This window comes from Ovis aries, chromosome 8 (assembly GCF_016772045.2).
Source record: "Ovis aries strain OAR_USU_Benz2616 breed Rambouillet chromosome 8, ARS-UI_Ramb_v3.0, whole genome shotgun sequence".
In the NCBI taxonomy this organism is placed as follows: domain Eukaryota; kingdom Metazoa; phylum Chordata; class Mammalia; order Artiodactyla; family Bovidae; genus Ovis; species Ovis aries.
This window is the reverse complement of record NC_056061.1, coordinates 83229727-83242130: the sequence shown is the minus strand read 5'-3', so window position 1 is coordinate 83242130 and position 12404 is coordinate 83229727. Positions and strand designations below refer to the sequence as shown.

The window sequence follows — 12404 nt, the reverse complement described above, 5'->3', positions numbered from 1 at the left end:
GACTATTTCAACAAAAATAGTCAAAAGATCTAGAAAAACCATTTCCTGAGACCTTGGAAATGCTACGCCTGAAATAATTGGACTACACTTTTTGCACCTAGGGATCAAGGTTACATAATGAATGTCTCTAGCCGATATCCTGAAATTGCTGGGATGCAAAAGAAAACCCAGACACCATGTTACAAAGCAAGGGTACCTTGAACCTACAGTTTTGAAAAGCAAACTCTGGTAGTGCTGGTTTTCCTCAAAACGAATTATTATCATGTGAAAGATAAGCAAAGGTGCCAATCCCTTTAAGAGATGAAAGTTTGTGGGCATTTGAGGGGATAAAGGGCTGGAGAGGTATGAGCTCTGTCAAAGGCAGTAATGATCGTTGCATTTCTCCCAGTGAGCAACATTCCTTTCACAAAGCTTCAGTTCTCAAGCCAGGGGTGCAGGACCATTGACACATCTGGGACCCCTACTGGGCTCAAGACTGGTCTGCCTTCTATCTGAGCGTGCTGGGACCTGGTGGCGTTTAAGGTTTGGCACGACCTGCTGGACCAACTGGGAAATGCTGTAGGTTTGGACAAAAAGCAAAACCAGGCCTCGCCAGCACTTTCTCTCTTCATTCTGAGCTTATTCCTATTTCAAAGAAATTTCATCCAAATGCCTCTGTTTCGCTTCAGAAAACTTCTGATTTTCATCAGGAAGTTGCCAGGGGCAGGGTGCAGGGGAGGGGTGGGGATATTCTTGGTTTTCAGTGAGTTCTAGGGCTTTATTTTTGCATGATTTTCTTCTCTGCAGTCAACCTCACAACCCAAGAGTTGAGTAAGAAACTGGGACCCTGCTCGTGCCTTTGTGAGATAGAATCTCCATTTAACATCACAGTTGGATTCTGGGGCCCTAGTGATACAGAGGAGATTCAGAGAAATGTACGTTTAGCTGGAGCCATGAAGATAGGAAAGAGCAATGAGTTGGTTTTGATCCACTGAGGGAAAGCAGGAGAATGCTAACGTGGCCAGGGGGACCTGGTTACCACAGGTGTTGACTTCTATGACTTCTGTAGGATCCATCTTAAGGTTGGACCACGGGATGACTGTAGAATAAATGGGGTCTCAGGCCAGAGGGACTGAGAAAGGGGAATACAGAGGATCCCCTGGAGGTAGCTCAAAGTTTAAGTTCAAAACCACCTACACCTGCACTGATACAACAATATATTTAGCCAAAATGTTAAATACTCCAAACTTCCAGAAGCAAATTTAACGGGGAGAAATGTTATATCTCTGAATCAGATGTGGCAAAGCAAGACACACCATACACCCCTACAGGGACACATTGTTTAACTAACCCTAATTATAAACTGGTTTATAAATTAGAAATCTCAAGGTCAGACTACAAACTTGTCCAGTAGTCCAGTCTCTATGAGTTAAAAAAGAATCAACGTATATTCCAAAAGCACATCCAGAAACTAAGAATTGTTTCCTACATCAATTTGGAGAAAGATCCAGGAATTCAAATGCAGGAGGGGAAGCCCATGAGCAAGATGAAGGCTGTTGTTTAATAGGCTCTTAACCTTGGCTACCCAAGAACCAAAGAACCACTGGGTACCATTTTTGTCTCCCAAATAGTCAGCCTGAGAATGGAAGGAGAATGGAAGTGGACAGTTAGTTCTGACCGGGAACAAGACAGGAGGGTCACTTACCCACATCCTCAATAAGGAAGGAGTGCGTCTCCGCATTCACCTTGATGTATTTAAGACTTTTCAGTGACTTCCCATAGGCAATGTTGTAATGCTCCACGGATCTACTGGTAGCATCTTTGGGTGGGTCCCACGTGACTTTCAGGCCCATTTTAGTGGACAGCAGTTTCACGTGCCTTGGCTTCAGTGGGTGGTCAGCTATGCAAACAGCGCAACTATCAACTTACGAGAAGGGCAGACTGGGAAAACGAATTTTTTTCCAATGTTCTCTGACATGGTTAGTGAAAGAGCAAACAACTTTCCATCTGTCTGATCCTAAAGACTTTCAATACTGTCATGTTTGGACATCATTATAGTGTGACTGCAAAGCAAACATACCAAGCCCGCAACCTTTTGTGTATTTCAGGGAACTGTGAGTGGCGAATTTAAACCCAAAGTGAAACAAATCAAAATAAACGCTAGGCATTCTCCAGCTTGATTGTGTTGCCTTGCTACAACAAGATTAACAAAATAATAATCTGACATATTCTCCAGAAGCATTCATATATTAAATAAATTCTCAGGATTTGGCATGGTACAGCTGGACGATCTTTAAAGCCACCCTGAGAAGAACAACATAAAACTCTCATGATCAGGAAGAATATCCACTGTATCTAAAGGGGGATAAGAGAATCAGTCATTTCCACAAAGAAAACAAATCAAGATCAACATCTTAAAAGACAGGCAAACCTCTGGTTTTAGCTGCAGGTCGCTAATTTAAATGTTTTCATATTTCGTCCCAGAAGAAGACAGAAAAATTATCAAGAAGCACAACATTTTTATCTTCATTGATGAAGTTCCAAACCAGTGTTCTTGGTTTTCCAAACTAACCAAAATGAAACATAATGTTTTGTCAAACACAATCTCTCAGCTCATAATATAACTGATATCACAATGCAATGTGTATAAATAGATGGTAAATTTTACACAACAGTCAACGTAGGGGCAAACCTGGATCTGAAACTGATTATTCACCAATGCAAGGCATTCTCAGCTGGCAAAAAAGGTAACCTAAAAAACCCAGAAACATTTAAACTTCAGAACACTTTAAAAAATGAATTTAGACTCTCATAGAAACGGGGGAAAGGGGAGTGTTTCATGACAACACATAGATTGGTTAGTATGTGATTTCACTAATGAAGATTCTGAACAAAGTAAGTATAGCTGATGCTAACATACATCACTTATTCTTCCCAAAATTACCCCACTGCCTTAGGAGGAAAATGATAAGAAAAGGAGAGAACTTCTGGGATCCCACTAAAGAAATTCAAGGAATGAAAAAATATAGTATGAATATCATAATTTTTGAGGCACTGAGAAAGAGTGTCCACTTTGGAGACAAAAACACAATGTCAGAGGACAGGCACAGAGCAACCTCCAGAACGCATTTCTCCCCCAACATCAGAAGTGAGGGTCCTGTAAACCTGAGAAGGGAGAAATCACGGACAAAAAGCCTAATGCCATCAGGGAAATTCTGAGTTGAGGAGACAGTAAAGACAGCCCACTAGCAAGCATCTGGATATTTTAAATTAGCAGTCATGGCGACTCTGCCTTAATTCTCATGAACCCTTCCTCGCCTACAAGGACCTTTGCAGAATTTTCTTGGCTGGAGGACAGGGGCTCCCTTTCCTCCGTTTCCTTTATTTCTTTCAAGGCTTCACTTTGAACACCTACCCCCCTTTTCTGCCATGGGTTTGGCCTTCTGTGGCTGCAGTCCCCATTTCCTGCCATAGCAGAAATCACTCCCAAGAATCCTGTTCTTCACCCTGACCAAAATATCATGGAAACAAAGCGAGGACCCCAACACCTCGAAATGGTGGGGTAACTCTCCTAAGGAGGAAAACAAAACAAACGAGCAACGCTTGTCTTTACAGTTCAGTTCTAACCCTCCCTTCAGGAAAGGTCGATCCTGGACAGACAGTCTCTAATGTGAGATCTGTAAAGCCCTAACACCATCACGCTTTCCGCTGTGCACGAGTGATTCAATCCACACACAATGACCTCAGTCTGAAGATGATTTCCGTTCATTACTGACATCCGAGAGGAGGAACAATCCATAAATACGCTCGCTGTTCTTTCCTGCTCTGCCTCACCTCTGTCCTTGAACACAGCATGGAATCATTTCTAAGCCACATGAGAATCGCGGTCAAATGGTGCATCTGCCCAGGGTAAGAGGGGCATTGAGAACCTCAAGGAGCTCCAATAAGATGAGGAAAGTAAAGAAGAACAAGAGGCAAATCCCCCTGGGTCGTCAAAACCAAATGCACATCACTGCATTCCGCTTACCCCCTCAGTTTCCAAGTGTGTCCGTGCAAGAGTTTGTTCTCCTCCTGCCAGTGATCAAGTACCATCAGTGTGTCTCAACACAATAACTGCCAGCATTTGTACACCAGAAAAAAAAAAAAAAAAACACCATCTGGTGTAAACCAACTCTAAGGTATAAAAATGGGAGAGGGAAATGGACAAGAAAAGGGGGCTTACTGAGTGCCTACCACCCACCACCCTCTGCCTGAAACTCACACTGCGTGAGATGCTCTTGACACACACAACGCAGGAGGTGCCGTTTACCACCTCCATATGGCAGAAGAAGACAGCAAGCAATGCCTGGAACAGAGAGGTTAGGAGAACTGTCCAGAGCCACACAGCTGTACAGGGGTAGAACCAAATGCAAATCCTGCTGTGTCCAACTGCAATGCCCGACTCTTCCCACAGCTCACAGATCTGGGACTCTGTCCCTGCTCATAAATGATCAATGACCACACCCATGAAAAACTGACTTAGGAAGCCACTAGTATCCTAAAACCAACCGTGAGGGCTCCAGCTGGGTTTACCCTTTCTTCCACCACCTACCCCACCTTCCCGTGCCATTTTTCCCCTCGGAGGGGCACTCTGCCTTCACCCACAGTCACTTCACCTCCTGCTGTCTGCCCTAGTAGGCTCCTCTCTACGGAAGGAATGGAGTAAGTGAATGATATTCACATTTGTATAACAAAATCTTGGGCCAAAGTAGTGAAGTGGAAGTGTTAGTCACTCAGTGTCTTTTTGCGACCCCATGGACCGTAGCCCACCAGGCTCCTCTGTCCCTGGAATTCTCCAGGCAAGAATACTGGGATGGGTTGCCATTTCCTTCTCTAAGGGATCTTCCCGACTGAGGGACTGAACCCTGGTCTCCTGCATTATAGGCAGACTCTTAACCACCTGAACCACCAGGGAAGCCCTTGGGCCAAAGTAACAACTTTCTAATAGTGACATTTTAGGACTTAGAGAGTTACCTAATGAAGGTTGTTTCTAAAACACAAAAGCCTTTAGGGGATCCTGAAATCATCCCTTAGGGTCAACTGCCTTATAAACTCAGTCTTGAATTTAAGGTTCTCCAAACACCTAAGGCCAAAACCCCTCCCCCACACCACTCCCAACACATGCGAATCAGGCCAATTACACACAATACTACGGTGACTTAATTAAGGGACATTATCATTCCCTGGATTCTCATCAACTTTGACCTTTAAAATTGATGTCATTGCTGATGCTGCCTGGTCAACAGCACCCATGCCTCACTCAGAAAAGTTTGGATGAAAAGACGAACAGGAAGGACGGGTGAAAGGGAATCTGAGGTCACTCCAGGTCCACTCCTCACTACGTGCCTTAGCTCTGCGTGAATCCATCAAAGCAGCCTCTAATTAAGGAAGGACGTCTCTAGGCAGGTGCAGGTCGACATGCATGAACCTGGGCTACTCGACAGAAGCTATTCCTGATCATCACTTGGTAGGTCTCATGACTTCATTCCTTAAATGAAATGTAGGAAGTGTGAAGCAGGTTTCAGGGTCTGCAGACTGCATTCTGGGTTCTGTGTTTCAGGAATACCATTCTGGAAGCATAAGGTAGAGACATGACAGAGTGATTTCTTACTTATTTGTAAGTGTTCATAGACCATCCTCACTTCTAGATAAATGAAGCACAGAACCCTCTTGGAACAGTTTTCAGGATTCTCATCTGATTAAGGTAAGGAGGGGTATACTCTTTAAAGCCATGTATCCCATGAACTGCTCCTCCAAAGAAAAAAAGGACAAGCCCAAAGTCAACACGATAGGAATTACATGGCTCAATAGAGGGGACGTTGGGAGGTGACCTCACAAGACGTGCATGACACACGAGGGCCGTGACAAGCTGTTTTCTCATCTCCGTAGAAAGCAAAATGTGGAAGTGAGTTCAAGCTGCAGCCGCCAGGATTTTAGATTAAGTACAAAGAATTTCCTGTCCGTGTCCTTCCCCATCTCCCCCCAGTCAAGGTTGTCTTTGAAGGGAGACAGATGGTAAGGTGCTCAAGACAGAAGCAGCAGCCAGCAGTGTCTGCTATGACTCAAGCAATCGCATACCGCAGCGGACTCATTCCACAGCTCATACCAGCAAACCCCATCCAGAGTCAAGAATATTTTACCAGGTACTAGGTGGCAAAATGGTATTCTGATGACATTTCAGGTACCTGGTCATTGCCAAGCTAGACATTTCAGTGCTATGGCTCCCCGAGGCCCCTGCTGGTCTGTTTGAGAATGAAAAATAAGGGACCGTTGGCACCCAGAGTTCTCTCTTTTGGTCTAGGCTCTCATTCAAGAGGGCCCTGGAGGCCAATTCAGTTGAAGGGCCAAAGTATGGATCCGCATCTGTTCAAGGATGGTTCCAAGATTCCAACGGCTCCTCCATGTCAATCTTTGGAGAGTCCACAGAGCGGCTTCAAAGGATTCTCCAGGGCTGACAAAAGCCCTCAAGAAGGCTGAGTTCAGAGCTAGGTCCCCGGGGCCAACTTGGTCCTTCCACGTGCAGGGCTCATTTATCACAGTGGACAGGGCGCCACCCCCACCTCCCCACTCTGGCACGTATCTGGGCATCAGACACTGACCACATACTCAGTACTCACATAAATGACTGATGGATTGACAAAAAGACGCTAAGGTTAGACTACTGAGGTCAGCCAGGAGTCCCCCTGAGGGCCAGGGAGATGAAGCAAGTAAGTGGAGACACATGAAGGAGTGTACACGCTACACGAAGGCACGATTTAGCTCCTGGCACCCGCCGACAAGAGCGAATTCAGGACCCAGGTGGTCCAATATTCTGGAGGTTTTTCTAAGAAGCTAGAAACCCTGGATTTTATGTGAAATGTCTCCATTTTATACTAGCTCAGTTAAGTGTAAAAAAAAAAAAAAAACACTATGTGAAGAAGCACATACACACCCACACAACCACACACACACACACACACACACACACACACACACACCAGCTGGCCAGACTCAGCCCATTGCCTGCCAGTTGATGGCTTCTACCTTAACTCCGGGAGCAACCATTTATTTGCTGATCCTGACAACTTCCCAATGTCCTGTTTCAATTATGAGACTCCCGTGGGAGTCTGGGTCCATCCAAAAGAGCTCTGGGTCAAGATGAAGGCTAAAGTCTGGAGAAGAACCAGGACTAACCCAGACCCTGAAGGCTTAAGGTACAGATCTGCTCAAGGACTCATCTCCCACCTCCAAAATTCCCTCTCTCCCCCAAGAGACCCAGTGGCTGTGAAAAAACTGGCCTGTGCTCCAGAGAAGTAGAGAATATCCATCTGGATCTGGGGAGGGGAGGGTAAGGTGTTCCCTAGGCTTCAGTTACTCGTACAACCAATGTCTTCCACGTGCTCAGCTCCCAACTAACCATCCCAGACCTAGTCCCCACTGCCTATTTGAGAGGTGCATGTGAATTCCAAACTGAACACACTCAAGATTCTTGGTTCAGACACACCACCCACCCTTCAGGGTACAGGCCTATCCACAGGGCTGAAAATAAATATGTTTCTAGAAAGAGAGCTCTACCAAGGGCAATTTCTCAGAATAAGTGAAGGAAAGCTCAGAATCCATTACTACAATGAATAAAGGGTAAGACTGACCCAAAAATGGCACAATTCATGGAGAAATGCTTAAGACTATGATTCAGAATAGTAAGTGAATCTTTCTGGATCTAAAGTGTTGTTTTTGTTTGTTTGTTTGTTTGTTTGTTTTCCCTTAAAAAAATACCATACAATTACTTGATTATATTCTCCAGACAAGCAAAAAGAGAAAGGAAGGTAGACAGATGGCAGAAGCAAAGAAGTTGTGAAGCCCCCCACTGATATAGCTTCCCAACTTGATAGACTTTAGCCAAATCTGCTACACCAAAGTGTTGATGCACAGAGTTCAACAAACATCAGAGGAATAAATGAAAACTCTAAGCTAGATTTACAGCCAACCTGCCATCTATAAACAAAACAGTAGCTGACAAGCATGCTCAAATTCTTTCATTTCTGTGACAGCACTGGATGGAGCTGCCACTCACAGAATCATCATCAACAATGAGGCTATACCTCACAGCCGAGGTGGAAAATCCAACTGGTAAAACGTTGAATAGGTAGAACCCAGTATGTTCTGAGGCAGTAATACTTACTGAGAGAAATGACTCAGACAATAGCAGTTTGGCTTGACTTGAAAATCAAATCTGAAAAATCTATTTGGTTCTCAAAATTCACGATACATACTACACAATTTATAAATCGATGTTAAATAGCCACAGTGGACAATGATGAAAATATCAATGATTGGACAGTGATGAAAAAGGACCTATATGTTTCTCTTCAGCTGATAAATTACAAATCACACATAATTTTTATCACATCTGATTAACTGTATGCAGGAGCTTTCCCTGGATTTGAAGCATGAGGGACAAAAGTGGTCCTTATGAACATCTGAGTTCAATCAATTTAAGAAAGTAGATGTTGTTGTTTAGTTATTAAGTAGTATCTGACTCTTTGCGACCCCACAGACCATAGCCCACCAGGCTCCTATGTCCATGAGATTCCCCAGCCAAGAATACTGGAGTGGGTTGCCATTTCCTTCTTCAGGGGATCTTTCCAACCCCTGGGATCAAATCCATGTCTCCCGCATTGGCAGGTGGATTCTTTACCACTGAGCCACCAGGGAAGCCAGGAGTCAGAAAATCAAACTCTCAGGTTTATTATCGCTGAGGTTGCCCTGGAGAAGGTGGATCTAGGGTGTGACTACCGTGGAGCTTTCTGTATCCCCTCCCTCTCCAGTTCTAAACCCTCAGGTGGACACCACTGAGCCTGCAGAGTAGATCAGCTCAGGATCACTGCCTCACAGCAGGGCGAGGGCAATAACCCTGGCCTCCACCCAGCACACCCCCTCCACCACCACGGGCAGGCAGGAGTGAAAGTGGAAGCAGCCTTCCTGCAAGATGAACTCCAAGAGGAGACCGATGTGACTGTCTCTGCTAATCCATAAATGCCTCCATGTGGAGAAAGTAGAACCGTGGAGGCTGGGCTGTCACCACTCACCCCTCCAATCAGCTTATGTCCAGCAGGGGAGCAAGTACAGGATGAGGAGCATGGGGAGGGGACAGTGGAAGTTCCCAAGCATCCCCAGGGGCTTGTTCCCTCATCCCATTGGACATGACCATCAATCTGAGGTCAAGTGTGGCTGCCTTTTCAGAATGAGGGTCCAGGCCACTTCCCCCTCATTCAGAGCCTCCACCAGTACTAACCACTCTCCCACCATGTACCCTCCTGAGGTCATAGGTGGGGAGCCCCCTCAGCGCACCCCCCACCAGAAAGCTCTGAAAAGAGGAAGCCTCATTCTTCAACCAACCCCAAAGCCAAGTTGACCTCTGGCCTGAAAATCCACTTCTGGCCTTTTCTATTTCAATCTCAAATTTTGTCCAAGCTCATAGGATCCAAAATAGCCCACAGGATTTAAACAATGAGATGAAACAACAGCATGGAGATACTCTGAAGATGAAGATATAATACCAAGTTTCAATGTAAGTGCCTTCTATCACAAAAGGCCTGGGGAAAGTATAAAGTCCAAGAGTGAAGGCTTCTCAGCCTCGTGGCTTAAATGAGATGGAAAGAGTTGAAATCCACACTGCTCTCCTCCCTTTCTTCTCATCCTGTTTAGCCTCAGCCCAAAGAGATTCATTCAAATGCCCAGAGGGAGTCAAGGTTCTCTCAACTACCATCTCTGCCATCTTTCACTGGAATTGGTGGCAATTAGGTAGTTCAGTGGGTAAAGAATCCATCTGCAGTGCAGGAGACACAGAAGATGTGGGTTCGATCCTTCGGTCGGGATGATCCCCTGGAGAAGGAAATGGCTACCCACTCCAGTATTCTTGCCTGGGAAATCCCATGGACAGAGGAGCCTGGTGGGCCACAGTCCACACTGTCTCAAAGAGTTGGACATGGCTCAGTGACTGAACACACATGTGCAGCACTTCAGGATTCCTTGGAGTAAAAATAATTGAATCCAAAATCTCTCTAGAGCGACTACATTTGTGTAGAGTTCCAAGACCCTAAAAACAAACAAACAAACAAACAAAAAAAATCTCTGCACAGCAGGGAACCCAAAATGCACTGTGTGAAGGACACATTATTTTTTCTACCCAGTGAAGCTTCCCCCAATTCTTCTGGTAACAGACCTCTGTCCCTGTTAGCCCAGCCAGCCCCAAAGTCTTCACAGGAAATGTTCTCATTGGAACCAGACCCTGGCCACTGCCTTAGCCTCTGGCTGGAACTGTGGGTGACCAGCTCTTACTGCCCCACGGAGAAGAGACCAGAGATAGAGAGAAAGAGTCTAGGGCTCCCTCAGACCAGCTCAGCCACCGCCCCTCCCAATGTGCAGTTTCACAAGCCAATGGATTCTGGGATTTAAATTAGTTCAAGTTGGGCTTTCGCCACTTGCAGTCAGAACCTAATGGATTAAGAGCCTATTAATCAAAATCTTCTATGGAAGTCAAAAATAACTTTCTGAAGCTACCCTGGCAGCCAGTACATTTAGTCACAAAAGGCTGCCAGTGGAGACACGCCCAAAGACATGAAGGCAAATACCAGCCAGGAATGGCTGCCATTCTCAGCTAAGAGCTCCCTGCAGCCCACCCAGTCCGGCAGGGGAGGCGGAGGAGTAGGAGGGGACAACCCTGGTTATGGAGAAAACCCCCAAAAGAATGTTAAGAGCTTGTGAAATAAACCGGTCCCTAAAAACCCCAAAATGGTAAAATTATTTCTTAAATATACCAAGGATTGCTCTTTAATGCACTAAAACCTTCATGTTTATGTAAGTCTCCCTACTGCTTCTTTGTTTGAAATTCAATTCTGACTTTCCACTGGAAACCGCCAAATAGTTCCCAGACTCTGAAATGAAGAAAACACAAATCTCAGTGTAACCACGAATGTTTGACCAAAAATCCCATCGATATGCCAAGAAAGGTTATGATGTACTGAAGTGCAGTGTAGCTTGGGGGAAGAAGCAACATGATCTACAAATCTGACTATGATTCTGAGGAAGATTGGAAAAATCCAACAATCATCCATAAGATCCCAAACAGCACAGGAATATCCACCCAGAAATGCAGAAATATCCAGATGGTTGGCAATGTGTGGGCAAACACCAAAATGACTGAGTTTTAAATAATTTTTCAAATGAATATTGGAATTCTATTCGTCAAATAGTTAGGAACCTTCCCTTCAAAAAAAAAAAGAAAGAGGAGCGGGGTGTACATGGTGTTTTGCAACTGTGGGAAGTAAGACCAATGCTAGTAAAACTGACAGATGGTTGATTGAGCTTTCCACCTGGAAAGCTGGGGCTGGGTAGACAGAGGCTGGGTATTAAAATAATGGCCTGGCTCCTCTTCTGACATTTCACGCTAGGCATGGGGTTCCATTAAAGTGTCCCCCACAGTTGGCATGGTTCTCGAGGGAGAGCTGCAATAAAAAGTGAAACCAAACTCTAGGTCATTGGAGTCTTTAAACTTAAAAACACTCCAGGGAGCTGAAAGAGCTCTGCCAACAGAACCTCTGACGGCCCCTCGGGAACCACACAATGCCGGCCTCCTGCAGAGAGAAACACCAAGGCAAGCAGATGTCCCAAGTTCCTCAGGAAATCAAGGGCGACCGAGGATCTCCAGACTTTAACCTCGGTTCATGGTCTTCAAAACCCAGTCGACTTCTCCAGGTCACGGTGACTTACTGGATTCCACCCCATGCCCTCAAATATGGCAAATATGTCCCGTCATAGTTACCTGGTGAGGGTGTAAACGGAGAAGCTAGGAGATTCCAAATGGCCCAGACAACTCTTATGTGTGTCTGAAGCCCCTGGCCGGGTTTCCTAATGACCAGAGGGGCCAGCCGCGTCCTGCTACTCATCTCACCCATGGCCTCTGCTAAACTTGAGACCCCAGCCCCTTTGGGCATCTTCTAGTATTTTGATAACAACAATGCATCATTTTATTCAGACGAAAAAGCTAAACTCACATGCACACATGCCACTGTGCTTATAAGGGCACGAGATGGTCACTGCAGACAATTGCCAATCACATTTTTCCTCCCTCAGCTCAAAGAAGCCAAATAGTGAAGCCTCCAAATCTCAAAATTCAAGTCACTGGCTGATCCTTAAGTAAGAGTTTGTCTATGTCCTTTCCCATCCCCTTTGGACTGTCAGTGCCAAGGGCATCCATCCCTGTGCAAACGTCCTCCACGCTGGACCAGCTTCAGGAGGCCTTGTGTCATGGACAGAGCAGATCCTCACACTCGACTTTGGGAAACTATTCCCCTTGGGGGCTGAATGCAAGCTGGTTGTGCTCGAGGCTGCCAGGCACTCCTGTG

General features: G+C 45.5%; 1 protein-coding gene across 5 annotated transcripts in view; it reads right to left on the bottom strand.

The window, feature by feature from the left end:
* Positions 1-12404, bottom strand: part of FNDC1 (fibronectin type III domain containing 1) — a 116260-nt gene that overhangs the window by 85970 nt on the left and 17886 nt on the right. For 4 of the 5 annotated variants that reach the window (XR_006060675.2, XM_027972627.2, XM_015097509.3 and 1 more), the window contains exon 2: positions 1685-1879. The exons of the other annotated variant lie outside the window; for it this stretch is intronic. Coding sequence is in view for 3 of the 4 variants with exons in the window: in XM_027972627.2 (XP_027828428.2) it covers positions 1685-1879 (195 nt within the window). In the remaining variant the exon portion in view is untranslated. The remainder of the gene's footprint in view (positions 1-1684; positions 1880-12404) is intronic. 5 annotated transcript variants of the gene reach the window in all.